The sequence below is a fragment of the Columba livia genome, chromosome 8 (assembly GCF_036013475.1).
Source record: "Columba livia isolate bColLiv1 breed racing homer chromosome 8, bColLiv1.pat.W.v2, whole genome shotgun sequence".
NCBI classification, from domain to species: Eukaryota; Metazoa; Chordata; class Aves; order Columbiformes; family Columbidae; genus Columba; species Columba livia.
In genome coordinates, this window is record NC_088609.1 from 7,304,640 (window position 1) to 7,332,275 (window position 27,636).

At 46.4% G+C, this 27,636-nt stretch overlaps 2 protein-coding genes across 4 annotated transcripts; one reads left to right on the top strand and one right to left on the bottom strand.

Moving 5' to 3' along the window:
• Positions 1-978: 978 nt before the first annotated feature.
• NPHS2 (NPHS2 stomatin family member, podocin) lies at positions 979-7,457 on the bottom strand. The gene is made up of 8 exons (XM_005501093.3): positions 7,132-7,457; positions 5,815-5,918; positions 4,253-4,325; positions 3,870-3,952; positions 3,397-3,600; positions 2,636-2,691; positions 1,863-1,941; positions 979-1,396 (listed from the first exon to the last, which is right to left on the bottom strand). Exons 1-8 carry the CDS (start codon positions 7,406-7,408, stop codon positions 1,118-1,120), a joined length of 1,155 nt encoding a protein of 384 aa, XP_005501150.2. The 5' UTR covers positions 7,409-7,457; the 3' UTR covers positions 979-1,117.
• Positions 7,458-9,176: 1,719 nt separating this feature from the next.
• Positions 9,177-26,719, top strand: TDRD5 (tudor domain containing 5). Of its 3 annotated transcripts, none has more exons than XM_021285736.2 (12): positions 9,186-9,238; positions 9,729-9,967; positions 10,916-11,344; positions 12,127-12,254; positions 14,990-15,210; positions 16,197-16,403; positions 17,143-17,209; positions 18,079-18,279; positions 19,503-19,661; positions 21,701-21,826; positions 24,276-24,492; positions 25,336-26,719. In XM_021285736.2, the coding sequence occupies exons 1-12, from the start codon at positions 9,231-9,233 to the stop codon at positions 25,527-25,529; spliced, it is 2,196 nt and encodes a 731-aa protein (XP_021141411.2). In that variant the 5' UTR covers positions 9,186-9,230; the 3' UTR covers positions 25,530-26,719. The 3 variants fall into 3 exon arrangements, with proteins under 3 accessions (XP_064927844.1, XP_021141411.2, XP_064927843.1); XM_065071771.1 differs by having other exon boundaries at positions 9,191-9,238; positions 14,990-15,099; XM_065071772.1 differs by lacking the exon at positions 24,276-24,492 and having other exon boundaries at positions 9,177-9,238.
• The last annotated feature ends 917 nt before the right edge of the window (positions 26,720-27,636 follow it).

A 27,636-nucleotide genomic window follows, 5' to 3' on the forward strand; every position in this document is an offset into this window, starting at 1 on the left:
AGTGCCCTCTGTCTTGGCCTCTACAGGCCACCAACAGCAGAAGGTTGGTTCTAGGAATGGCTGTGCAGGGGATGTCTGCTTTGAAGCGAGGGGAGATGCTGCAGGTCAAGTAAAAGGGCAGGAACAGAACTGAGGTCCACCCAAATGGCAGCAGGATCAGAGAAAGCGAGTGCAGCAGTATTTCCTTTGGCAGTGCTCCCTGTCTTTGCCAAAGGAAAGGATTGCCGTAGCTGTACATTCCTGGTCCTTTCAAATAGTTGTTGGCAGGAAAGATACACAGGAGTTTGAGGACTTTGTTCCTTCCCTGTGTGTAGAGGTTGCCAAGGCAGCTGCAGGAGGGAAAAGTATTGTGTTCTCAAGGCTCTCAGCTGGTTCATCCCCAGCAGAGCTGGATTCCCCCTTGTCAGCTCAGTGGGAGCTGGTTGAAAGGGTCAACTCTAATATTTTAGAGACACCCACAAGCTCAGAGCTTGTCCTGCCTCACCCCCCAGTGGAAGCGAGCAGCAGCACAGCCTGCCCTTTGCACAGCCTGCCCTTCCCTCCTCTTCCTTTTCCTCCTGTTCTAGAACCAGAGCTAAACACCTTGTCTGCCTGCATGTGTTTGTCTGTGTGCATGGGTGGTGACCGAAATCATATATCCAGGGAGACATGCTATGAGACTCAGGACCCAGCTCGTTCCCTTGTTGTAAAACCTTGTTGCTGAGCCCCTTTCTGTTCCCCCAGCAACTGCTGGGCTCCCACCCCACCTGCCCTGCTGTTCAGTTTGGGAATGGGGGCATTTAAGCACACAGGGGCTAGTCTGTCCTTCCTGCTGAGGTGATGGGGCAGCATGGAGCAGTCCCCAAGGCCAGCCCTTAGGGTGTCAGGGTGTCTGTGAAGGGACGACATCTTTCTTCCCTCAACCCCCTGCTCACACTCATCCCACCCCTGCTCCTTGTGCTCCGTATTTTTCCCTTTCCAAAACAAGCAGGAGTCGACTTCAAGGTACAATTCACTTTATATTACAGGCCTCGACTGCTTTCTCTTCTGCTCCAGGACCTGCTGGTGGGCTCCCTTCTTGCTCCTCTCTGAGCAGGACTGACCAGGGGAAACGTGGCAACTATTTCTGGGACAGCTCTTAGAGCATGGGTGAGTCCTTCTTGTCTTTCGGGCTTTCTGGTTGCTTTGTGGTGTCTGTGAGGAGGCTGCTCACGGCCGGAGGACTGTGAGTAGCTGAAGAGACCAGGTTCATGGCATCCAGAGGCAAGGGCAAGATGAAAGCAGCAGGTTTCTCTGCAGTGAGGGAGTGCAGAGCGTGGAGGTAACGGAGCTGAGCAGCAGCAGGGGCACTGGACAGGATCTCGGCTGCCATCCGCAGGGACTCGGATGCTGCCTTTTCCCCCTCGGCAGCGATCACCTACCAAAGAACAAAGAAGGTTTCTGTGAGGCTGGGAGCAAGGAGGCGTGAACTCTTCATTACAAATGGAGGTTGCCACCATGAAATTCCCAGAGCCAGTCCGATTATAATATTCTTGCTGTCTGAAGATCATGGGAGAGAGCAGCCTCCAGGCTAAGCTTGTGGCAGGAGTGCTGGACACCACCATTACCCATGGAGATCACTGTGGGCCTGGGGATAACCCCAGACTTCTGTGTCCTTCTGTCCTACCTGTAGGCCAGGTACCAGACCTGACACTCCAGTGGGCTGGCTCAGACTGCTGCTGCAGGTTCCCTTGCTAGACACAGCTCTTGGACATAAATTAAAGGAGATGTGTCTTCCCAGAGCTGTACCCTTGTGTAGCATTTCCCAGGGACCTCAAAGCAGGGGTGGGAAAGGAAGAAGGGACGCTTTGGAAGGAGTACAGGGGTATTCAGGGTTGGCATACCTGCACTTTGGCTTGTCTCTGGGCCTCTGCTTCCACGGCCAGGGACTGCCGGACTTCAGCAGGCAGCTGCACATTGTTGCTGCAGTAAAAAGGAAGGGACAGGGATTAGCTGGGCTCTAGAATCTTCTGGTGGCACTGGGTGGTCAGTCTGAGGCTTGGAATGGGCTTATCAGTCAGTCTCTGCAGAGCAGATCACTTGTGTTTTTTGTTCTCTGGCTATCCCTCTTTGTGTGTTTCACTTTAGCCTTCTACCTCCACTCCCATCCTTCTTTTCCAGCCTGGTTTTCTAAAGACCAGGCTTGCATGATCACTAGGCAGCAAAGTGACAGCTTCTCTCTGAGGCTTGAATCCCCTGGGAGACTGCTCTTAAGACAGGCACAGAGATTTCCTTCTGTTCATAGATTTACTCAATTACCACTTGGCTCTCTCCTTTATGGCCCTCTATGTGATGAGCATATCCCACCCTTCTGCATGGGCTTCTGAGTGATGAGCCCATCCCAACCAGTGCCAAGACTCTGGAGCCTTTGATCTGGAGGAGGACACGGTGTTTGGTGCCTGCTGCAACTCTTGGGCTACCAGAAGTGGGTGGAAACATACATGGAAGTTTTACATGATGCAGAGGCTGAAAAGGGTAGGGAAAACAGGAAGGCAAAGGCTTTGCCTTCTGCAGAATAGCTAGAAGGAGAGAGCCAGAGGCAAAGCAGGCAGCAGTGAGCAGGACAGGTACTTGCAAAGAACAGGATAAGTCCCCTCTACCAGCATGTCCCACCTACATTTCTGTTCTCTCCACTTTGATCCCCCAGCAGCCCGTGACCGCATCCAAAGCCACCTGTGAAGAAGACAATTTGTTTACAGCATGGGGAGAACACCAGCCCTGCCCTATGCCCCTTACAAGCTGTGAGACAGCACAAGGACATCAATTCAAGGCAGTAAGGAAGATTTATTAGTTTTTGTGTGCTAGTGTGTGAAGCCCCTCAGAAATAAAATTACTTCCCTCACTCTGCTTCTGATTTGTGTTTGTTCCATGGGTTTAGCATGATTTAACCAGTCCATACTGGTTCAAGTGTGGAAACATTTCTATTTCATAGGAAACATTCAGTTCCTGACTGGTATCATCGTGTACGTGTGTCACGGCCACGAAGACCTGCTGCTGGAGATCCCGTGTATACTGGGTCTGTGGCAGCTCATTCAGGCTGCAGAATAAATTTCTTACGAGAATCTCATCTCTGGGGTAAATACTAAAGCTGGGGTATCACCAAGCACTGATGAAGTGGTTCCTTCATGCCCCACACACCATACTCTCTGCTATTCACCATGGTCACCTGTGTGGCCCACACCGTATATCCTTCCCCTAAAGTGATGCAAGCCAAAAATAACCCCAGGGGATAAATCTCTCATTTTTCTGTGAAGGACACACAAGTTATTGTACCCTTCTGCAAACCAGTGTCTGTGATTTTGAGGGACTGATCACTTGGGCTTCTTTGTAGAGCCTCAGTTCACCCCTTGCTCTGCTGTCTCCCCCTGGTGGAAGCACCTTTATCTCCTGGCTGATGCTCTTCCTCTCCAAGAGAAGTTCAGAGAAGGCTCGATGTGCCAGGAGGCGCTTTGTGGTGGTCTGCACCAGCAGCTGAATGGCGCTGGAGATGCTGGTCAGAGTGGTGAGGAGAAGAGAGGCATTCTCCAAACGGTAGTAGCAGACAGCATCTATCTCCAAGGTAACCATGTCTTTGGTCACCACCTAAGCAGAAGACATTAGGGAAGATGCAGCTGGTTTTGCAGCTCTGAGGTAAGATCTGTAGCAAAATCCTGAGAGCCAGCAATGCTAAACAATATCTTATGGCTAATGAATTGGTCTTTTGTGACCTGGAACCAGAATCACTACTGTAAGCATAAGCTACTTGCTTAACATCAAGGCAAAATCAGGGCTGTCATTGAGTCCGTGACCAGTCACAGGGAGAAGTAATGATAAAGAGACCCAAAAATTAATGTAGGAAGTGTCAGCCATACCTGATGGAACGGGATCTCTAGGGTTTTGAGGCGAAGGTCTACCTTGTGGTATGTGTCCAGACAGGGAAGGAAAAAGAAAAGGCCTGTGGGAAGAAGAGAAAGGCAGCTGGTGATCATCAGAACCAAAGAAAGTGCCTCTTGCTCTGGGGAACAGGGGAGGGTTTGGCATACAGAACTACAAAGGAAGAGCAATACACAGGCACAAATTCTGAGGCCATTTCTGTCATGGGAAAAGCCATTAAAAGCTACTGGCCCTAAAAGGAAGGGAGCAAAGACATCCCATCTGCTGTCTGGCTGTGTCTGCTTGAAGGGCACCAGCAAGTGTGTTTTGGTAGAGCATGAAGAGGAGACACATGGCTGGGGGGGCTCAGTAAACACTTTACCAGGCCCTCTAGCTCTGCCAGGGAGAAGACGCCCAAGTCTGAAAACGATGGCTCTCTCATATTCCCGCACTACCTGCAGAGGGAAACAAAAGTTAGGCTGGAGAGGAAGATGTAGGACTGGGGAAATGGGAGGATGTCTGTTCCGGGAAAGCCCTGCAAAGGAAGGATTTCGGTAGTTGTGAGCTGGTGGAGTCACCTGTCACTGGGTCCCTCTACCCCGACAGAGAACCTGGCCCAAAAGTGCTCGCTGGCTTGTGTGTGAGCAGTGTCAGAGCAGCTTTCTGACAGCCTGAGATGTGGTGAGAGCAGCCTGTGTTAGAACTGCCCAGGGTTTCCCAGGATGAGGCCAGCATTCTGCTTCTTATAGCCTGGCCAAACAAACACTCCAAGCTAAAATTTTACTTGTTGGTTGTTGGCCTCCAAGGGAACCAGGTGTGCATGTGCTCACACGTGTAAGCTCTGAGCCATAATACTGATCCTTTAATTGAGTACAAGATGCATGCAAAATTTCCTGAGGAGTGGGAATCAAAATATGCCTACTTGTAGCCATGCTAGAAAGTCAGCTATTAACTGAGAGATCAATCTCTCTTAAAATCACAGAATCACAGAATGTTGGGGACTGGAAGGGACCTCAAAAGTTCATCCAGTCCAAACCCCCCGCCGGAGCAGGAACACCCAGATGAGGTTATACAGGAACATGTCCAGGCAGGTTGGAATGTCTGCAGAGAAGGAGATTCCACAACCCCCCTGGGCAGCCTGGGCCAGGCTCTGTCACCCTCACTGAGAAGAAGTTTCTTCTCAAATTTAAGTGGAACCTCTTGTGTTCCAATTTGAACCCGTTACCCCTTGTCCTACCATTGGTTGTCACTGAGAAGAGCCTGTGTCCATACTCATGACACTCACCCTTTATATATCTATAAACATTAATGAGGTCACCCCTCAGTCTCCTCCAAGCTAAAGAGCCCCAGCTCCCTCAGCCTTTCCTCACACAGGAGATGCTCCACTCCCTTCATCATCTTTGTTGCCCTGCGCTGGACTCTCTCCAGCAGTTCCCTGTCCTTCTGGAACTGAGGGGCCACAACTGGACACAATATTCCAGATGTGGTCTCACCAGGGCAGAGTAGAGGGGGAGGAGAACCTCTCTGACCTACTGACCACCGCCCTTCTAATACACAAAATTTCAAAATTTATTATTTCAAAATTTCTGATTCAAAACTTATTTACCTTGCTGCTGCAATGCAGACATCTCTGGGCTGGGTAGTCTGAAGGTTATGTTTGAAAGTGAACAGACTTGCAGTTTGTTTTAAAAAAAGAGAAACCTAAGCCCTTGCCTGCTGATATTGAAGCAGGAGTACTTGACAGGTAGGGGCTGGATCCCTGTGCAGCCCTCTGCTGCAGTAACATATGATAAAGGATAAGTAAAAATTAACTAAGAGTTGAAGAAGTGTAAATAGAGCCTTACACCAACTTTATGCTCATGTCTGACAGACGCTAAATCAGTGAGTTACATCCACATCAGACACTGAAGCCCAAACCTAGAGAGGCCCCATGACTATTCTTACCTTCATGCAGAACCAGACAGAAATGGGGAAGGTCATTATGACGAACATGAAAGATAAGATGGTCAGAAGCCACTCACAGACACCTAGACCTGGAGACTTTACACCTGGAGAGAAATCCAACATGACTGTGTTAGGAGATGACTGCTCCCAAAATACTGATGGCCCGACAAACGCCTGCACAGATCAGCTTCAGTGTTGTCGTTTGCCTAAACCGGATGTCTGTGAATTGTTTGTCTCTCTCTGGAGCTGTGTTAATGAACACAGGAGCTGCTACCATGGACTGACAGATTTTGTCTCTGCTTTACTGTCAGAAATTGGGCCATGCTTCTCCATAGCACCTTGACTAAAGAGTAGCCTTTAGCTTGAAGACCTGTGGCTACCAAGTTGCATTGAAAGGCTTGGAATGGGCAGCTTGCTGGCTGAGATGGAATCCCAAATGCTTATCTGTAGAGATAAGTTAATGGCCAAGAGAAAGATTTAAAATAAGACGTAGCTTTCAACATGCACAGCCTGAACTGCCCTTCCCTATCAGAGTATCTCAGGTCCTTTTGGAATAGAATTTTGGTGGCATCCCAGCTGCCTAATGAAGCGGGACCAAGCCCAGAGTAGGGACTATGTCTTCTAGCAGTGAAGTGGGCATCTCTGCATCCCTCCTGTTTTGAATCCCTTCGAGCCCTTCCATCCCTTCCCCTTTGCTTTTGGAGCTTTCTGCAGAGTCAACAGGTTCTGAGGAGGTTCAGATCCCGAAAAACTGTGTGATGACTCTACCTTCACAGCACTGCTAACTAGCTGGGACTCTTCTACTCCAAGCAGGAAGAGGCAGCTGTGAAAAATCAGTTCCCAGAGAGACAGGAGCAAGTCTGAAGCTCTGTGTCACTCCAGGGCAGCAGAACAAGTGACACGGGCTCCTGTAATACACATCCTGTAATAGAGCATCTGTGGTGATGCTGGGTCCAAAGAGGCCTAGCCATCTCACAAAAAAAAAAACTCCATCTACCTAAAGAAGGGCAAGGGAGAAACGCAACAGAGTATGAACAGAACAGGGGAGCAGTGAGCTGATGCATGAAGGATGCTGGGGATGTAACTGCTCATAGTGAAGTTCATTCCTTTGCTAGGCTGTGCTGATCAGCCAGGACTGACTGCAGAAGCTGGCTGGGAGGCTGGCTGAATTCTCCCATATCCTATCCTGAAGATAACTACGTGTCTGTGCAAGGTGGGGCTGGGGACACTCACCATGCAGAGAGCAGAGTCACACTGTGACCACACAGGGTCAATGAACCCATAGCTTTCCAGCCCCTTCCCTTCTGTAAGCCATACCTTCCTCTGGCTGCTCGCTGTCCAGCAACGCCATCGCCTCCATCTCTTCATCAGATATCACATCATCTACATCCACCACTGTGGATGTGTGCACCCTACCGTCGGTCCCTGTGGTGCTCTTGATCTCCTTTGCTTTCTCCTGCTTTGTGTCGCCCCTTCTTTTGCCGGCTTCTCTGCTGCTCTCCCTCTTCTCCCGTTTGCTCTGTGTACCTGGCGAGTCTCTGTGTCTCTTATGAGACTCCCTGGAATTGCTCCGAGACCTCTTATCCATCCTCATCTGTGCCGAGGAGCACGCAGCTGCCTGTGGGAGTAGAATGGATTTGTGCTCAAATTTATTGCTGCAGGCAGGAAAACCCAGCCGGGGAGGAGAGAAGGGGAGGTGTCAGATCAAGGAGGCTTGTTTCAAATTCATCACAGGCTTGTCAGACGTAATGGACAGTGAAGTGAGCAAGCTGGTTCCCAGCTGCTCTGCTCCCATCACACACCGTTGCGGAGATGGGAAGGAAGGTTAGACCTGGATGGGATGGACTCCAGGAGGACATCCTGTTTATATCTTCCTTTGGAAATAAAATACAACCAGAAGCACTCAGCTGATTTTTGATAGCTGTTTTCTGCAAAGATGTTGAAAAGCAACCTAAAAATAACCATCAGACATGTGGCTCTGAAGTCCTCAAACGGTGAGAATGGCCCAGAACAATAAGCATCAGGGTGAAAAACCTTTACTGGTGAGACCAGTGGCTTAACTCAGGAGTGTTTGAAGGGGGTGTTGCAGAGAATGGCTGGGTGAGTAGCATCTCACTCTGGTCTGCTCTCCAGAAACCTTTTGTCTGGCACAGTGGTGGGATGTTGACAGCAAACTCCCTCTCTCTAGGGTCACCTCACATTTTAACAAGGCAGGACATCAACTGGCCCATGACTTTCCTGAATGGGTGCAAAACGTGGAGGCCATTGCAGAGCTAGAACTATCATAACTAAATTGCAAAAAGAACTTGTGCCTAAACACCTCCTTAGTTTTCCACAGCAGGTCCCGAGGCCCCGAGCTTTTTCTTTTCCTGCTGCACAGCCTGTGATAACAGCTGTGGAAATCTCTGCAAGAAACACTTTTAAGTGTTTTAAAGCCCCTGGATGTATTAAAGAAACCTGCTCCTGGCTAGAAATCATACTCAGCAAGACGAGGCTGGGACATAAAGCTGTCACCTCCCTGTCAATGGGGCTGTGCTGAGCTCAGGGATGCCCAGTCTCTGGTGTGTAGGAGTGGCTGGAGGGAGTTGGGAAGCTGGCTGGGGAAGTGCTGCTCTTGTTTTTTTTCATAGATTCCTATTTTATTGGAGACTTTTGGCTTTCATGGAGTCAGGATATTGCAGGCAGGGAGGGCAGGAGCAGCAGCTCCCTCCTTCCTCTGCTGCGCTGTGCTGGGTGCTTTGTCAGCAGGTCACCAGGGAGGCGATGGATGGAGAGGGCTGAAGGCAGAGGAGAAAAGTTGAGCGGAAATGGAGTGTAATTAATAAATCCATAGAGTGCCTGTGTTTGCTTTGGAAGTGCTCCAGAGACATTTTTCACTTTGTGTATATCCCTTGGGCAGCATGGGGCAGGGGGAGATGTTCTGGAAGGGCTGGTGGTGATTTAAGAAGTGAACGGCAGCTCAAGTCTGGTTCTGGGCAGCACAGGCTCTGACTGATTTCTTGTCCAAAACACGATGGGACAGCAAACACCTGCGAACCCGAAACTTTCCAGTTTTGTCTGATGCCCAGGTCTTGACTCCTTTGTCCCCGTGGGGTGTTTTTGGTCACTCCCTTGTACTTTAAAGGAATTGTTCCTTCTTTTGTCCGTCACTGTGTGGCAGTGCACTAACTTTCGCTGCCAGGGAGGGAAACGCACCTAACGCTTTAACTCGGGGAGAGGCAGCGGCACCAGCCCCTCACCGGCCCTACCGGTACCGGGGGACCCGCAGCCGCCGCCATCGCCCTCTCGGCTCGCACGGGGGCGCTCTCGCTGCCATAGCGGGAGGAGGCGGGGGGGCGCCCCGCCCTCGCGCCCTCAAAAGCGCGGGAAAGGGCAGGCGCAGGCGCTGTGGGGCGGCGTGTGAGCGCGGAGGAGGGATGGCGGGGTGAGACGAGACGAGACGGGGGATCAGAGCCTCTGTGCGGGGTCTCCAGGCTGTGGTTGAGGGGCACAGGGATCTCTTTAGGGGGCGGTGGCTCTGTATGCGGAGCGGGGAATCCTCGGGGCCAGGTTTAGGGGCGCAGGGCTGGCTGTGAGGCGGTCCTCAGGCAGCAGCTCAGTGGAGTGGCAGGGTTTGTAGAGTGCAGCCCCTGGGTGGGAGTTTAGGGGTGCACGAAGCTCCGGGGGTGCAGTGTATATGGGCCAGGTGGCGAGTGTAGGAGAACCTTGATCCTGGCTGGGACAGTGAGTGCCCAAGGTGGCAGCTCCACAGGCAAGGAAGTACAGGGGGTGGTGGGGAGTGGCTGTTGGAGAACATGGTTTTCTGTCCTCTCCCTCCTGCAAACCTCCATCTTCTAAGCATTAAAAAGTCTCTCTGCCTGTATTTGAGCTGCTTGGGCATGGGTTGTTTTCATCTTGCGTTTGTTCCCCTCTAGCGTGGATGGGTCGAAGCGGGCACAGCTAATGGAGGTGCTGAAGAAGGAGCTGAGGTCTTTGCTGACAGCTGCCAAGGAGGGCTTAACCCCAGCACAGCTGGAGCAGGAGTACGTGGCCATGATTGGCAAACCTCTTCCTCTGCGTGACCTGGGCTTCCGGTCCACCTTGGAGCTGGTGGCAAACATGCCAGAAGTTGTCAGAGTCTGTCCTTGTGAGAAAGGCACTTTTATCCTCAAAGGTGAGGTTTTGTTTCCTTATGGATAGAGCAGTTTTTTTGGAACAAAGTGGGGGTGTGCAGGATGAATTCCTGGAGATGTAGGTCACGTATCTTTGTTATTCTTTTTCTCATATAGCTCTGTTTAATTTATTGTCTTTGGTGTTTCTTCCTGTATTTTGATTTGCCTTTTAATGCTTTTCCATGCTTTCCTACTGAAAAATCACCCAGGTTTCTAGTTATTTTTGTACATTTTTTAATGCACTTAGTTTAGAAACTGCAGTAACATTTCTTATGGGTACACTAGGACTGGTAAGCATCACTTTTCCTGTAAATGCAGGCTACAGCAGGAGCCAAAACTGGGGATGGGGCCTCTCAGGAGAAGCTGTAAATGTTTCTCTACCTGACCCCATGGCAAGTTTAGTCTGTATCAAAGAAACTTTCATTTTCCTTTTCTTTGGGGAAGAGCTGCCAAAACAAATGGTAGCTGCAAAGAGTTGATTGGGAAGGGTGAAATGATAAATTTTTTTTAAGAGTAGTACAGTAAGACGAGAAAAAGTTGTTTAAAAACATGGAAAAGACTTGGGCTGCTTCTCAAGGGAGACCATGTCTGGGCAGGTGGGAGAAGTGAGCCATGTACTGTTTTCCCAGCAGAACTCAGAGCAGCTGGGTTTCCTGTTGTGATCCTGTATCCAAGAATTTGACCCACCTTCCTACCTGGATCTGGGTTTATATGGATGAGGGTGCAGATTGGTTGTTGGCTGTTAAATCTGGTTCAGTGCACTTTGCAAAGGGAGAGGAAAAGCAGTTGCCCTGCTGGAAGTCAGCCATGGTTTAGTGTGATTGCTTTTGAAAGAGACACCTGTTTCTGAACAGGGTGGGGGAAGAGGGAAGGAAAGGAGTTTTGCTTGTGTAGAGCTTTTAATGGTTTGCTGTTTTGGTAGTCTAATAGTTTATTTGTTTCGGTTGTAGCCATCACAGATGAGGCCACCAGAGGAATTGCCAGGCTGGTTGCCAGACAGAAAAGTGCTAAAGCACGGAAGAATGCTGTTGTGAAGGCAGATGCTGCTTCTCCCTCGAAGAATCTGCAGAGTTTCCCTTGGAAGGGCAGGGCTCCTGTCCTGCCAGCAACAGTGAAGGCTGAGCTGCGGGATCTGCTGAGTTCCTCACCGCTTCTGCTCTTGGAATTCAATCAAGCTTTCTCCAGACGCTTTGGCCGAGCGTTTCAGTACACAAAATATGGATTTTCCTCCATGTCTGAAGTCCTCAGAAGTGTGTCCGATATCATTGCGGTGGAGCAGACGAGAGCAGGTTCTTTGCTGACCCTGAAGAAGCACCTGGCAAGAGGGAGAGAGAAGAAAGAGGTGCCGCGAGATAAGGTGTGGGAAGAACTGTCTCAAGGTGAGGTGTGTTATTTAACTGAAAGCATGTAGCTCTCAGTGCTGTGGCCAAGTCGCTGTGTTGCAAGTGGATGTAGCTGCATTTCCAGTTGCTGTAGTAGTCCAAGTTCCCCCAGTTTTTAGCACATAAGGGCTGTGGGGCGCTGGAGAAACAGCTGTCTCAAGGGACTTGTCTTTGTAGCAGAGAGCTTAACTGGAAGTTTACATAGGTTGCCACTGTTTGTTTGGTGTGAGGTGCAAGAAGGGTTGTTTAGCCCATTCAGAGTACAGACATTCTGAATGTATGTACGAGATTGGAGTTTCTTATTGTTCCAGTCAACAGAAAATAAAACTAACATTATCTCCTGAACATCTGCTATGCAGGCTGGTAAAGCCTTTTCAATGTGCTTTTTGAGATTGAAGGTTTAGTACTTGTCTGAAAGGTATAGCTACAGTGTTCCACACAAGAAGAGACTGCAGATGTCCTCAGTGTTCCCAAAGCCACTATGAGAGAAGGCAGAAGATCACATGCAATTCCTGCCAAATTCCTGAATTGTCTGAGCAAAATTCATTTGAGCATCGTTCTAGCGATTGATTTAACCCTTGGCGTGCTTGCAAGAGCAAGTGTGCTTTGTTTTACTTTAGTAATACAGTGAAGGATGCCTTTCAAGTGATTCCTCTTGAATCTGGTGGCTGTGAATGCTACAAGAGATGAGGAAATTTGAAGCAGTACTTTCATTTTCAGATGTCTTCTCTTTCTGCTTGATATGTAAATAAAGAATAACAGCCACCTTGTCTTTACAGCAACACCTGCAGTTGGGATGCCTCCTTTGGAACCCATCTGTGAGACGGAAAACTTACACCTGACAGCAGAAGAGAAGACAGAGCCGGTGGAAACACAAGTAGTAGATTTGGGCGATCGTCTCAAACAAGTAAGTGGCTGGATGAGTGTTCTGTAGCTTTATCATGTCTTAATCCAGGAGGTGATAATCTTTTTACTGTTTTTGTTTCTGTTGAGTTTGTATTGTTGATGCACTGCTGCTTCCAAAAATTTTTGTCCCTGTTTTAGGTGAGTCTGGAGGTGACCAGCCTCACACTGACCTGGTATACAGCTTTATATGCTGTCCAGACTAGGTCTTTTGTGGTCTCGTGATTTATGTTACAGATTATCCAAGATCAATTATGCATCGTCTTGCTCCCTGGCAACAGTGGTGATACCTTTTGGGGTACTTACTTGTAACTGGACTTCAATAACTTTGTTCTGAGACTAGTTCTGTGGTATTTCCCCTGCTGTGGTAGGCAGGGCTTAAGTGTCAAGCAGCTATGGGACAGAGCTGCGGGAGGCCCTCAGAGACCTTGATTTCTTTGGTCTCAACTCTGCTATTTGGTTGGACTTGGAAATTTTTTCTTGTTTTGTTTAGCAATGTGTTGTTAGAAAGGGATGGAGAAGAGCAGTACAGAGGCTCCAAGCTGCCAGACCTGAGTGGGAGAATTTGCTTGTGTCCTCTTTTTTCTTTTTCTTTTGAGCATCTTTAGGCGTTTTTTTCAGGAAAACCCTCCTAATGAAGAGTTGTTTCCTTTGTGAAGCTCATCTTGTGGCAGTACGCAACTGTACGTTTGGAGTGCATAGGCGGGGAAAGGGTCCTAGGAATTCTGGAATCTGGTGTTTTGTGCACTAATGAACTTAGAAGCCTGGGAACTACAGGTTGGACTTTGTGTGGCATTTCATAAAACATACACTTTAAGAGATTTTTGTCAGCCTGTTCTGATCCTTTAAAGAAGTTCTAGTTTGGTGTGAGGAAGTCCACAGGGAATTCCCCTGGATCGAACAAAGTCTGCTTGTGGGAAGGGTAAAAAAATGGGGGATATGGTCAAGGTAGCCCCAGATTTTTGCTCTTATGTATCATACAGTGAACCTGTTTAAAAATCCTAGCAGGATAAGTCTTAGAAGATGTATGCAGAACTAGTATTTGTCATTAAACACCCAGCTTACTGTTTTGTTTAAAAAATGCCCTAAAGCGGAGGAAAGCGTGTTGGAATGTGTTAGTTCGGGTGTGTAATGAATGCTTGTCCATCAGGATGCTGCAAGGTAGAGGGGAAAGATGCAACCTCATCCCCGCCCTGCTGTAAAATATCAGTGTCTGGTCACGAGGGACTAATAGTGGAAGTGTCATAAGGGACAAATGAGGGACAAGGGCTGATTTAATCCATTCAGCCCTGAAGAGGCTGAAGTATCTAGGGGTGCTGCTTTCAGCAGCTTTTTCTCACTGCCAAGAGCAGAAGGAAAAGTGTAATCTGCACCACTGACAGCTGCCAGTCCAGCTTAGGGTAAGGACTTAGCCAGTCTTGCGAACCAACCCTCTCGTAAGCCTAGTTTTACAGTGTGTTCTTTTGGTTTATCTTTTTATAATTTTGTATCTTTTTATTTTTTGTGAATGAGTATGTTTTTGAAATAAATCTCTGTTGCTAATGTATGAGCCAAATTATAAAGGTTGTGTGTGTCCTTAACAGTCTGATATGAAGAGCATTCTTGGAGTAAAACTGTCCCTTAGAAATGCTGCTGTTCCCAGGCACTTCTTACAGGAAATCCATGAAATGTAAGGGTTTTTTAGAGGTGATGCTGCTGCACAGGCAAGAATTCCCTCAGTTGCTCTTTAACTCAATGTTAACTCACTGTTTAACTCATTGCTTTAGTCAAAATTTTTAACTCAACAAAAATTCAAGGGCATTAGCCCTTGCTTAGTCTGCAGAAGGTGAGACTCTTATCTGCTTCTTTAAAAAATGGTTAAATGAGCCACTATTGCAAAACCCCATTGTTTGCAATTGAATATAGCCACGTAAGCAAGGGAGTTGGTGCTGGAAGACAGATTTCCTGTATATTGCCTCAGTATAATGCAGTGGTAACTTGTACCATATTCATGATGAGTAAAACCGAAATAATTTTGACTTCTGATCGTTGGAGGAGTGCTCTTTGTGGACACAAAGTAAAGCTCTTGAAACAGTGAAAGTAGCTGATGTCTCATTAAGGTTCCCATCCACACTAGTTGAAGTGAAATGATGTGCTAACAGCTCACTCATTTACAAATTGTTCTAGAGTGAGCAAAGAACAGAATTTGTTGTTATCCTTGTGAAACTTCTCCAGTGTGAAAGTGACATATATTTGTGCCTTCTGACACTTGGAATCATTTTCAGGTAGTGTTTTGCTGGCTCAGTCATGTACTGTTTCATGATCACAAAACAGAAATAGCATCTTTTGGGTAAAATCCAACAAATGGGTGGGTTGTGTTTGGTTTGTGGGTTTTATTGGTTTTGGGTTTTGTTTTGCTTTTTTAGCAATAGCCATTCAGTAATTCTGTCTAAATATGTGACATGACTTCAGTTCCTCTCCTTTATTCCTTGCAGGAATATGAGCAAGGTATTTTATTTGCACCCCTCTTTACAGTGGAGGGAAGAAGGAAGAAAGGGAGAGAGTGTAAAAATGACTGCGTCTATCACAGGGAAAGTTTTAATCTAAGTTTGCAAAATTTGTTGGGATTCTCGGATACTCAGTAATACTCAGATCCCCAGGAAAGCAGAACTATCTTTTTACTTTAATGGGAAGGCCAGTCATATGTGTTCAGTGCATGATGAAACATCCTAGTGACACCTTCCTCTTGTCCCTTTGTAGCCTCAAGATTTGGAGCAGTCCCTACAAGCCAAGTTGATAAAGACTCCAGAAATCCCCCTCGATGCTGTTCAAGACAGAAACCTTTGCAGTTTACCACAGCTGGAGACAAGGTGCTTGGTGGGAGTCTTTGTGGAATTCATTGTCTCTCCTAGCCAGTTCTACATCCATGTCTGCAGCAGGGAAACATCTGATAAACTGCAGGATATGATGATTGAGATGAGGTAGGAACATGCTTTGCTGATTCAGAACTGCTACCCATTGTGTGTGTGTCGGTGCTTAGGGAATAGGGCACCCAGCTGTTAGTTTTGGTCACTGCTGGCTGGTTTACTTCAATCAGAGATGCCAGTACTGTACTGAAACACCTACTTGTAATGCTTACCCATTCCTTTTCACCAGCAAGCAATAAGTTTGGTTAATAGCGGTTTGTCGTGGTTTGGCTGTGTCCTAGACAGACCTAAACTTTAAAAGCCTGGAAAAGTTAAAGGAACATGAGGGGTCCTTTGTACATCTCTATTGTCTGTGCTGCTATTGCTCATGTTCTTAGTTAAGGCTTTTACTTCCATGTCCAACACTTACCAAAAGCAACAGGTAATAGGCCTTTGTCATACCTATATTTGAAAGCAAAACCCTTTGTTTGTCTCAGTTACCTTATGCATTTGACATCCTATTCCATCATGTCAGTGCTACAGTTGCTGCCAGCTGTGTGCCCCAGTAAATGCTTGGTGTCTGGGGCTTGTGTATGTGTGATTGCAGACTCTGCAGAGAGATACTGTGCATGTGAGCCAGTTCTCCAGAACCTGGTATGTAAGAAGTGCTGATGTGTCAAGGTAATGTTAAAAATTAATGACTAGAATGACTGTATTTAGCCTCTGATTAGTCCCTATTATTTCACTTTTTGTTGCACCCTGAGAATATACAGTGTGTTTTAAAAAGATGAACCCAGTTATACCCTGTGACTGCTTTGAAATTGGGTCCATCTTTTTGAAACACCCTGTATTTCCAATGGTAAAAGTTTAGGTTTGTATTTTTGATTGACATTTCAGTTTGTGTGGCAGAACAGAAATATAAAGGATCTGTTATAACAACTCCTAAAAATTTGTGTCATGGGAACTCTGAGAAATCAGGATTCTTCTGAAGCCCTGTATATTTCCCTTTGTTTATCTCCTGCATCCCACCAAGCATGGTTTCTCATTATGATCTTTTGCAGACATCTTTACTCAAATAAACTTATTTCTGATCGTTATATCATGCCTGAGTCTGCAGTACAGCCTGGACAGCTTTGCTGTGTAACAGTCTCAAAATGGTGGTACCGCGTTATCATCCACCGCGTGATCAGTGACGAAGAAGTAGAGGTGTTCTACGCAGATTATGGAAACCTTGAAATTGTCCGAAAGTCTTGGCTGAGATTCCTCAAGTAAGTAAATTACACATGGGTGGCAGAATCACAGAATGGTTGAGGCTTGAAGAGAACTATGGCAGGTCACTTCATCCAAGCTCCCTGCTCAAGCAGGGTCATCTAGAGCTGGCTGCCCAGAACCACATTGAGACAGTTTTTTTGATGTCTTCAAGGGCAGGGATTCCATGACCTCTTTGGGCAAACCCATTCCAGTGCTTGGTCACCCCCATGGTAAAAATGCTGCTTTCCAACCGGTCAGCCCCCATCATGTACTGGTGCATCATGGTGTTCTTGCCCAAGTGCAGGACTTGATTGAACTTGATGAGGTTCCTGTCCAAGCAGGACATGTTTGCAGTGTCAGAGGTGCTCGTTCTCACCTGTGATTCAGTACCTTTTCCATATTTGTTTCTTCGCTCTTGTTTCACTCCACTTGTGCCCAACCGTTAGAATTCTTTGGTTCAAAAGTCATTGGTCTCTGCCTGTAACTTTGTAATTTTAAGAGACTTTGATGGGAAGATGCTTGGGGAAGGGAAGGCACAAGGGACCAGTTGCTGTTGCTGCTTCTGCTGTTCCCATTCTCTGGATATGGAGTGTTTTCCAAAGCCGCTGTTGGGTTTTAGTCATAAGTGCAAAATCCAATATGTGCCTCTCTATCCCTAAACAGATCTTAAAACCCAGAAGATGAGGAAGTTCTGCTCTTCTGCCTGGCTTTGCTCTGTTTTTTCTGTAATGGTGGTAGCCTCCTTTTGTATTGTAGGTGGTGCTACTTGAAACTCCCTGCTCAGGCCATCCCATGTTCCTTGGCTTGGGTAAAACCCATGGAGGTATGTGTTCACGTGCTGTTTTGTTTACTGAGATATGTATGAGAGCTGTCCAGTAGAAGGTGGCTTTCTCTTCTGATAAGGGCAAACGTTTGGATTAATTCAGGTTGCATTGATGTTTATAGCAGAATTGCTGCTGTTATGTTCAGCAGAGTGTGACTGTGCAAGTCTCTGCAAGTGATCACTCTTCTGCTGACTGTTGCGTTATCATCAGAGTATTCTTGCTTGTATTGTTGCAGAGACAGATACTGCTGAGCAAGTCAGGAGACTTGTTTCTTCCCCTGCCAGTAGTATTGCAGGGTCCTTCTGGAGCCTCGGTAGCTGCAGCCCACTGTTTAAAATACTACTTCTGCAATGGAGCCTTAAGTGAGTTGGTTTGATGCAATCGGCACAGGCAAAGAATTTTAGAGGTCATAAGAAAGTTTCTCTGTGCTGGTCAAGAAGCCTGAGAAATACGATCTCTGAAGAAAAGCATGTGAGATGAGCTGCTGCTTCTGTGTTTTAAAGACAGGATCTTAAAACAACTTTCCTCTGTTTTTAGGGTTAAAGAATCATAATTTTCATTGTGGTGAGGCTTAGCAGCTTGTTACCCACAGGGGTCAGTTCTGATAAAATCACTGCTGAATGCCATCAAACTGCGTTTGAAAATAGATCTTTAGGGTGAAAGGGCATTCCAAGTGTAACTAGCATTGCAGGCTTTCAAGTAGTTTGATTTAGTTCTGTGCTGGGAGGCTTGTCTGCCCAGCTTTCCTGTATATGTCCCTCGCCTGACCTGCCTTAACTGCCTTGTTGACAAGTACCCACAAGGGGAAGTCTCAGGTGGCAGATGTTCATCTGTTTACAGTACCTTTACATCCTTGTTTCTTCCTCAGGGTACGTGGTCTAGCGCAGCAACTCTTCTGTTCAAGAAGCTGTGCAACTCCAAGCTGCTCGTGGGCATCGTGGATGAATACGTGAACGGCATTTTGCATCTCTTCCTGTGTGACACATCCACAAAGGAGGATGTCTACTTCCACTGCGTCTTGAGGGATGAGGGATACGCCGACGTCTGTGGAGAGAATGTTCCTTCCCAGGTTGGGAAGGACACGTGTGCTGCTGAAAGGAGGGGCAGGGAAAGGATCGGTTGGGTGCCTGTAAGAGGAAGATATTTAGTTCGAAGCAAGTAGTTTTGTGAAAAGCAAAACTGGTATTCCCTGTTTTCCTGTAACTTATTTTGTGACTGCATACCTTGGTGTCTTATGTTGAGAGCTTTCTTTTTGTTTAAGGTGCAGTCTGTGCAACAGAGATGATCTGGTTTTGTAGAAGAACTGTTTTCATTCTGTTTTCTAACAGTGGATTAGAAGACTTTGATTTTTTTTTTTTTAAGTTGATTATCTTGCTAGAGTTGCAGATTCATCTGAAGCTTTTGCACATCTTGTATAAATAATATGGAGAAGTAAATAGCTATAGATGTTCTTAGCATAACGCTGAACTGAGAGGTTAAGAGATGTTAGATACTTGGCTATGCGTTTTTAATTCCACAAATTTTTCCTGGCCATAATTTAAGAGGTCCCTGATTCATACAAACAATTAATGAGAGCAACTTGATTAGATTTTTAGTGTCTTACTTGATGTAGTGTTACATACAGGCAGGGGCAGTTTGACGAGGAACAGAACAGTTAAATAGCTTGTTTTGGCCTTCTCTGCTCCAGTCATTGAAGATTGGTTATGCCATTAACAAAGTGGATTGTGAAAATGATCTTGGTTAAAAATGTCTCTTACTGTGCCACTGAAACGTACCATGTTGGACAACACAACCATGGTAGATGGCACGTTGTGCCTTGGACAGAGATTCAAGTTATAAGCCAGTGCAGAGGGCATTTATGATTTAGGCCCATCATTTTCTGAATGTCTCACACAGTTTCACCAAAACTGTGTGGGTACAAAAACCCTTAGAAAGGGGCTGTCACAGATTTATATCTCAGCAGAAAGTCAGGCTTTACAGAGCAGAGTGTTTGTATCTGTGTTATTCAATAGATGCAGAATGTGTGCTTTGGCAGGATTAGATTCTGCAGTTGTATTTTTTGCATGTGTATGAGCAATTCTGGGGGGAGAGAGGCATTGCTGAGCAATTTTGTTGCTGGAGGGAGGAGAGGCGATTTTTGTAGTTTTGTAGTCAATTTCTGCAAGAATTTGAAGCTAACTTGTGGGTGGTGTGCCTCTTCATAAAACCTATTAGAATCTTGCTGAATCCTTTTTGTGCATTGTGGTAGTGACAACATGGTTTTCTTGACTATACTTTTTTGTTTGTTCCCAGGAGTTCATGGAACTGAATCCTTCAGCCTTGTACGTTCAGGCCAGTGGAACGCAGAATGCTGAACCAGTGATGCCAGACCCTGGCTTGCAGCAGGAATCTCTAGATACAGATAGTGAAACAGCAACCTCAAAGCTGGATGGGGATGAGCTGTGTGACCAGGTGGGAGTTTGGCTATGGCGTAGCTATCATTCAATGAAATGAGCTCCTGGGGTCATTAGACATGTGTTGGTTTAGTTCCATTAAGTTTTTGGTGGAGTTGGTTGGTTTGTTTGTTTTCTTTTATAAAAAGCAAGCAGAACCATAACATAACAACAATTACTCATGAACCATAAATACATCTCTAGCTGCTTGTCCTCTGATCCCTGTGCAGGCTGCAGGGAGGCTGCGTGCTCTGTGATTTCTCTGACCTCTCATTTGCACCATAATTTTTCAGTTAGAGAGAGAATGGATTGTGAGAACTCAGACCAGTACCAGATTCTCAAGATCAGTTTGACTTGACACTTTTGTGTTTTGCACCCCCAGGAGCCAAGAAGTGATGTGTTTTCCTCTTGCATCTCTGGGGTTTGGCAAAGGCTGTGTAATAAGTCAGGGCATCGTGTAAATGTGGGAAAAGACCAGAAGAACTACTGGTGTATTATTTGCATTAAGGGTCTTGTTCATTCTAAAACTAACTTAAAAGAGGCCATTTGCAATCTTGGTTGTAGCAGGGGATAAGGATACAACTACAGTTTTATTAAAACAAACAAGCAAACAAACCCACAAAACACCCCTAAACAAAAACAACCAAAAAACTTCTAAAGGTGAATGATATCCAGCACTTGATTTCAGAGCATGTTTAAAAGAGGAGCCCTTGGCTCTTTAACAGATTGAGATGCAGATGAACTGAGGAGTTAAGGAGGGATTAAAACCCAGGTGTTGAGGGCAATCTACTGTAGTTCTGTTAGAAACACCAGGAACTCTTTCTACAGGTGACTCTCTGTACTTTTTCTGTGTCATTTAAATTGTAGTATTTTCATGACACATTTTATTACAGGGGCCAAAGCACCTTTCCAGTAAATGTCAGGTGTAGAAGTGTTCAGCGGTGGGCCTGCTCCGAGGCTGGTTTTCTGACATTACTCTGAAATAGAAGTAAAAGCTAGTGTAACGCTGGTGACTTAACTGCATTTCCCATGCTAGAGAAACTCTATATAAGCTGTGTATCTTGGATATTAATTGCCTTGCACTGTCAATATATCATCTGAACTGAAAGACACAAACCAGCATCTTAATGTATGTATTTGGAAGAAATTACCGTGGTGATGACTGCAAATCTGAGTTTCCTGTTACTTTTTTTTAATGGAAAAATCTGGAGAGCACCATAACTAATTAACTGTAGCAATATCCATTTATGTAAATGTCAGACATAGCTGGTGATTTGGAGACTAGAGGAATGTAAATGCATCCAGGTTTTGTCGTGTCTGACTTCAAGGATCTTATTAGAATTCTTTTCTGGAAACTGCAGTCCTCTAGATATGTCTTAGTGTAAGACTTTAAACATTTCCTTTTCTGCTGTTCTGTTCAGCTGTCCAAAATGTTTCCTTCTCTTCCTTGGTCCATCGCTAACATGATCATCAATGGCAGTTAAAATGTCTCAGAATGTTTTGAACTAGGGGGAATATGTCCAATATGACATTGTTACTGCTTAGCTATCATTTTCTGGTAACTCCTCATAAGCAGTGGGGAACTCCGTTTGCATTGTCCAGCTTTAGATTTGCCTTGTCAGGTTTAACAACTTTTTTTTCTCCACCTTCTTTAAGTGCAAAGTAGCTGGACACTGTGTTGTGTCAGCTCTGCCATGTTAGGACACTTCTCCATGGTAAAATTTCTCAGAAGGCAGCAAGCAATAACCAGAAAACATTGCTTGAATAAAACTGCACTTCTCAAGTGGTAAGTTTTACTATGGAGGAGAGAAGTTAATGTGACAGTTTCTTGTTCATGTTGTTTCCTGTCCTTTTTTTTTCCTGCCTTTTCCAAGTAGCTCATGCTTTTCCAGATAGAAATGTTAAAACTTCTGAGCGGAACAGAAAAGCTCCTTTGTTTTTCTCACTCAGTTAATCTCTGAGTAGTGTCATCCAATTGCTCTGTCACTTGCTCCAGTGCATCCTGCTTGCTTCTACCCGCACTAGCTGTGCCTTTTCTTGCTTTGTCCATCTCCTCAGCAATGGCACCTGTCTGCTAAGCAGGAGACATGGGATGATGTGCAGCCACTTCTGCATGAAGTGAGTGTCCCAAGAACAGACCAAGACCCTGAACTTGCACAGGAGGAGCTTATGGCAGTGGTTAAGGTAAGGGCGTTTTGCTCAGCTGTTGCTGTTGAGGGGGGTTGTTCTTGTTTTTAGGTTATTTGAATCACCCATTGGTTGACGTGATGTGTGGGGTTTTTTAAGTGGCTGGCAAAGAAGTAACTACTGGCTGTTAGCTTGGGCTCAGACCTATACATTTTCCACTTTGCTGTTGTTTCTGGTGTTATTGATGATCCGCTAGTGCTCAAGGTATTGTGGAAACAAGACTGTTTCAGCACTTTATAGACCAAACCTGGCCCTTTATTCACTTCCCCACCATTCACAGTCCATAGGGTTACTGGGAGTTACTGTGGGCCTACTCTGGATCACACAGCCCTCCTTTTGAGTCAGGAGCATGGGCTTGGGAGGGTTTTGTCTTGTGCTGTGCTTTGAGGTGTTGTGTGGTGCCGGTGTTGTGAGTTTGCTTCTTAAATAGTGGTTAATGATGAGTCTAACGAAGCCTACAGCTTGGCATTTTGCAAACACTGCTCTGGGTTCGGCAGGGACCCAGTGTTGCTTCAGATTCGTTGTGCCACAGAAGGCATTGCAGAGCTGGAAATGGGAGTGTGACTACAAGGTTTTAGATAACAGTAGCTCCTTACGCATCTGGAGACTGAGGCTGAAACACAACTCTTTCTAGAGGGATTAGGAGAAAAATTGGTTCTTGGATAGCCTAGAGCAGAGGTGGAAGAGTTGGTGTCTCTGGGATACGTTACCCGAAAGGGATGGAGAGAAAGCAAGCTGGGAAAAGGGACCTTGAGAGACTGAGAGAAGATAAAACCCTCTGTTAGCACATGTAGGGGTAAAGTACGATGAGGTGTGATGAGATGGAGGCAGGTGGGTAGATAGAAGTAGGGTCCTTGTGGGCAGACTTAAACTATCCCCTGCTAGTTTTAAACTATGTGAGTTTCAAAGCGTAGGAGTTTCCTAACAGGATCAGAGAAGTCCTGAGAACATTTTTGTCCCTTGCTGTGACCTCTTTAGAAAAAATAACAAGAATTTCTATTGAGGAAGCTTGTGGGATGCCTATAGATGTTAGTGGGGGAAATGCACCAGTCAGCGAGTTCTGAGGACAGACAGAAGGATTTCTTGTCTATGGTTCCTGTTCATTTCTTGGCCTCAGGGTTTTGTGGCCCTTGGAGCATCACCAAGTGGTATATTCTCCTTTACAGATCTCACTGCTCATGTTTTTCTTTTCAGTGGTGCTGTTCTTAATTGTGTGAATCAGGAGGAAGAGTAAATACTGCCTTACTTCCTGCCCCTCACAGCACTCTCTAGGGCATCCTGTCTTGTTTGCCTCTTCTGTAAACAGAACAGCCTCCTTTTTTAATTATTTCCATCCCATCTTTTTGCAATGCTAATGGACATTCCTAGTGTCCATCCCTGCACCCTGCCTGCTCCTGCTTTGCCCTGGAGTGGCAGTGACACTGCCTGTCCCCCAACAAGCATAGTGTGGGTGGGAAGAGGAGATAATAATCATCTTTGAATATTTTTCTTGCCCAACACTTTTTTTTTTAAAACTGCATGTTAGGCAGGGTTTTTCAGTTCGCTGGTGGTATCAAGCTGAGTAGTTGGTTAATTGGGTTCCAGTGATGCCTGTCATTCAAATTATTCTGTCTTGGCATCCTGTCAGCACTGAATTTCTGCTGCCTGGCCATGTAACTCTCCTTGCTGCTTCAGGGACACCTCATGGTCCCCTTGTGGGGAACCATTTAGGCTGCTTAAAAGTGCTTGTATAAAAACAGTTGTTTTATTCTGGGCTCATCCTCTGAGCACACTCTAGCTAAGGGGTGAAGCACCTCTGGGTGGTGATTCACCCCTTCTGAAGATGGATGTCTGTCTTCTGCTGCCTTGACAATAGGAGAAGCCTGGGGAGCAAGCACCTAATTTTTGAACAGCTACGGCTGGGCAGGGACAATTGCTGCTTGCCTGTCGTTTCACCCTTTTTCTCCTGCAGACTGAGTTAACAAATACAAACATTGTCTCTAGTGGCTGCCTAAGGCTGAGACAGGGTGATCATCCCTAAATCTTAAGTTTAATTTGTGTCCTTAAGCAAAAATGTGGAGGGAGTCCCTGTGACGCGGTTCCTGCTCCCTTGCAGAAACTCCCTCTGTCATTGCCATTGCTTGTTCTGTGTGGGGCTGCTGAGAAATGAGCCAGCTGTTAATTCTTTGCTAAGACCTGGTGATTTGTATCCTGTCACTGTTCTCAGCTTGCTGTGCAGGAAAAGCTGCCCTTTGGCCAGGGTAACTAGGTTTTGGGGTGGGCTTTTTTGTGTGAATTTTTTTTAAGTTATCCACTTGCTGACATTCCAGTTCTTTGTGGACTTTGAGAGATAATAAAGATCAGGGCAGTTACTGTGGACTTTGAGAGATAATAAAGATCAGGGCAGTTACTGAGCTGAGTGTGCATTAATCACAGCCTCTCCTGGGTGTTTTATATACATTTACAGACACCTCATTCTCTTGGAGAGTCCTCAATGCCTGTTGTCTTATTCAAGTCAGTGGAAGACTTTCACACCTCTTCTATCTACTCCAAGCAACCAGCAGAAATGAGCCAAGATGATCCTGATCACATAGAAAGATTTTCCAACGAAATCCAACTTCATGAGGCTGTCCATCCGTCTGTTCTACTTATGGCAATACCGTTTATGCTGGACAACCGTAACAGTACGAATAGATTTATCAGTAAAAGTTAACCCGGCAGAAAGCTGAGCAGTCTGTGACTGTGCTGAGTTTTGCAGGCGCTATTGGGTATCCTAGGGCTGGTGCTGCTTCTGTGCTAGAACAGATGAAAATGTTGGTGTTTCTGTGGGATGGAGATGTGGCAATAATCAATGGCTGGATGCAATGCTTCAGTTTGACCTTTGTGCAGCAAAATGGGTTTGTAAGTGTTTTAATGGGAACAAATGAATTGAGGGTTATTTCTTTCTCTGTTGATTTTTGTTGTCTGTTCTACACTTTCTGCTGCTTTCATGCAGAAGTCTTTGCGTCTCCACTCCATACATTAGCCTGTGTTTATTTCATACTGAGAGTCTCTCAATCTTCTGACTGTAAGGGGCAAAAGAATTTTTTTTTTTTTTTAAACCTTATAAGGTTCCTGTGTGGGTGTTTGTCTTCCATCTTCCAAATTATGAAAGAATTTACAAAACCTGTATATGAGTTGCCCAATTTATGAGGTGCATTAAGTGACTTGGAGAAGGCAGCACCTCTTTGTGCCTTGGAACAGACCTGTCTGTCTGTCTGGAGGGGAGGCCCAGTTCTCCAGACAGGAGCTACTCAGTTCACACCTGATTTCCCACCCTGGGGAAACGGAGGTGAGAACTGGGAGGAGAGAGAGAGAGAAAGACTCTTGGATTGTGCCGTGTTGGGCTCATCACATAGGTGTGCAGTAGAAAGTCCTCTTGCCATGACCTGGTAAGGTCCAGGCAAAAGGGGTTTCAATCTAAACTGGAGCTCTTAGAGTTACCAATAGAGATACCATCTTTCTTTTCTGTGTCCCTCCTTATGCAGGTGAAGAGAAAGTGAACAAAGACCTTCCTGGGAGCCTGGCGGCTGGCCCGTGTGGTGCCAGTGAGCTGCCAGGCCAAGGGCCATCTCAGAAAGTGTATGTCCCTCCTGCCAGGCTGTCCGCGTTGGTGGCGGCTGCGCGCTTGGCCACTTCCAGTGACTACTTCCAGTGGCTCCCCAGACTGAAAAAGGTGTGAGACGAGAGGAGAAGCTGGAACAGCTGCCAAGGAAGGCTGCCTAGAGCAGCAAAGCCCTCTGTGTCACCGTGCTGCCATTTTTTTTCTTCAGAAACGTTTAATCCCTTGAAAAACTTGGAGTCTGACTTTTTAGCTGTGTCCAGTACATGTGGTAAATGTTACTTTTTACTTTCAGGAAAACAGTTTGTTTTTGTTGTACTGGTTCAGGAGAACCTTTTGTGTTACACATAACGTTTTGTGTTATGTATCCTTTAAATTTAGGAGAGTGAAACTGGCTACTTATCCCTCCTTCCTGCAGCGCACAAGAAGTTTTGACATTGTGCGGGAAAATGTTTCTGATTTTTAACATGGTGGATGTTCTACACAGCCTTTCCTTTTGGGAGCTGTGGTTGTACAGAATCAAAGAATAGTTTGGGTTGGAAGGGACCTTCTGGTTCCAACCCCCCTGCCACGGGCAGGGACACCTTCTACTAGACCAGGTTGCTCAAAGCTCTGTCCAACTTGACCTTGAATGCTTCCAGGGATGTGTCAAGCACAGTCTCTGAGCAGTCTGTGCTGGTGCCTCACCACCTTCACATCCCAGCTCAGGCCTCAGTCTGTGGTAACTTGCAAAAATAAAATTCCTTCCCCAAGAAAAAGACGCTCTGATCTGTTGATGAACTAGGACGCCACACATCTGAAGTGTTGCAGCTGGATGAATGCATGGTGAGACGGATCATGAACTGGCTGAATGGCAAAGCTCAGAGGGTTGTGATCAACTGCGCAAAGTCTGGTTGGAGGCCTGTAGTTAGTGGGGCTCCCCAGGGGTCAGTGTTAGGTCCAGTTTTGTTCCCCCTGTTCATCAATGACCTGGATGAAGAGACTGAGTGTGCCCTCAGCAAGCTGGGAGGAAGGGTGCCTGGGCTGTTCCTCAGGTCTTCAGGGGCTTCAAGGGCTGCATTGTGCCCACTTGCAAACATGCCAGAGGTGTGCTTCACTGCAGACCACCTAGAAAAAGCTCCAGATAGCATTTAATGGTAATGTTGGAATGGATAAAAGCTCAGCATAAGATGGTTTTTTGGTTGGACGAGATGATCTTTAAAGCTCTCTTCCAACCCAAACTGTTCTATGACTATTTTGTTGTAATTTCAGCATTTGGAGGTCATTTTTAAATGTGAGATGGCTGAATAAATGTAGAGAAAGAAAGAAAATCTGTGGCTCATTAAGAAATATCTGCATAGAAAGCTAATGAGGGAGGTCTCCTTAGGGTTTTAGGGAGGTGAGAACTGGGGTGGGGTGTCCTGAGGAGACCCCCCCACCTCCTCCCCTGCCTGTCCCTGGGCTGGAGGAGCTGTCACCCTGTCCCCACTGCTGCCAGTCACAGCTAGGTGGTGGCTGAGGCCAGCTTCTGGTGGCTCACCTCCTTTCAGCCTAAAATTCCTCTTTTTGGGGGGTCTGGGAGGGTGAGGCTTAAAGGTATAACTGGGGGCTTTTGGGATGGGTCCCACTGCTGTTCGGAGTTGGGCTGTCCTGGGAAATTGGGGATGGGGAGATGTAGTGGGGCTCTGGAGGGGCTGTGTGGGCCCTGGGAGCTCGTGTGTGTGGAAATTTGTGGGAGGGAGCTGGCAGGTGTTAAGCAGCATCGAGGCATCCCCTTTGTCTTGGGAGCTCCCTAGCCTGCTGGTTTGGGGAGGGCAGAAGCCTATTCTGGGCTGTAAACACAGATCATCACCCTTTTTGCACGCTCTCCTTGGGTACCTGTTGGAGGTGGGGTACAGAGCTTTGCTGCCATCCCATTAACCTTTTCTGGTGCTTAACTGGTCAGTTGGTTTGGTTTGGTGGTGGGTTTTTTTTTGCTATCATTTTTTGCCACTCACATGTTGTTTGTAGGTGCTTGATTATTTTTCTGCACCCTTTCAATCAAGATAAAAGGTGTGTGAAGAACTGAGCTTTAACCCTGAGCCTGGACCCCCCAGCACCCCGGGGAACACAGAACCCACCCAGATCCACTGCTCTGCTGCTGCGTGACCTGGGCTGATCATCTCGGATGTGCGGTGGCATCTCCCTTCCCAGAGCAGCTCAGGTCACATTTCTCATGCCCAGCGGGTCCCTGTTTGTACATTTGCTG

Bases quoted from the DNA above. Each gene is read 5' to 3' on its own strand.
- NPHS2 (XM_005501093.3), bottom strand. From the start codon at position 7,408: ATGAGGATGGATAAGAGGTCTCGGAGCAATTCCAGGGAGTCTCATAAG. The intron at 5,919-7,131 runs GTATGGCTTACA...ATTTCTCTCCAG, and splicing joins CAGCGAGCAGCCAGAGGAAG to GTGTAAAGTCTCCAGGTCTA. The intron at 3,601-3,869 runs GTATGGCTGACA...TCTTCTGCTTAG, and splicing joins TAGAGATCCCGTTCCATCAG to GTGGTGACCAAAGACATGGT.
- TDRD5 (XM_021285736.2), top strand. The intron at 15,211-16,196 runs GTAGGAACATGC...GATCTTTTGCAG, and splicing joins GATATGATGATTGAGATGAG to ACATCTTTACTCAAATAAAC. The intron at 21,827-24,275 runs GTAAGGGCGTTT...ATACATTTACAG, and splicing joins AGCTTATGGCAGTGGTTAAG to ACACCTCATTCTCTTGGAGA.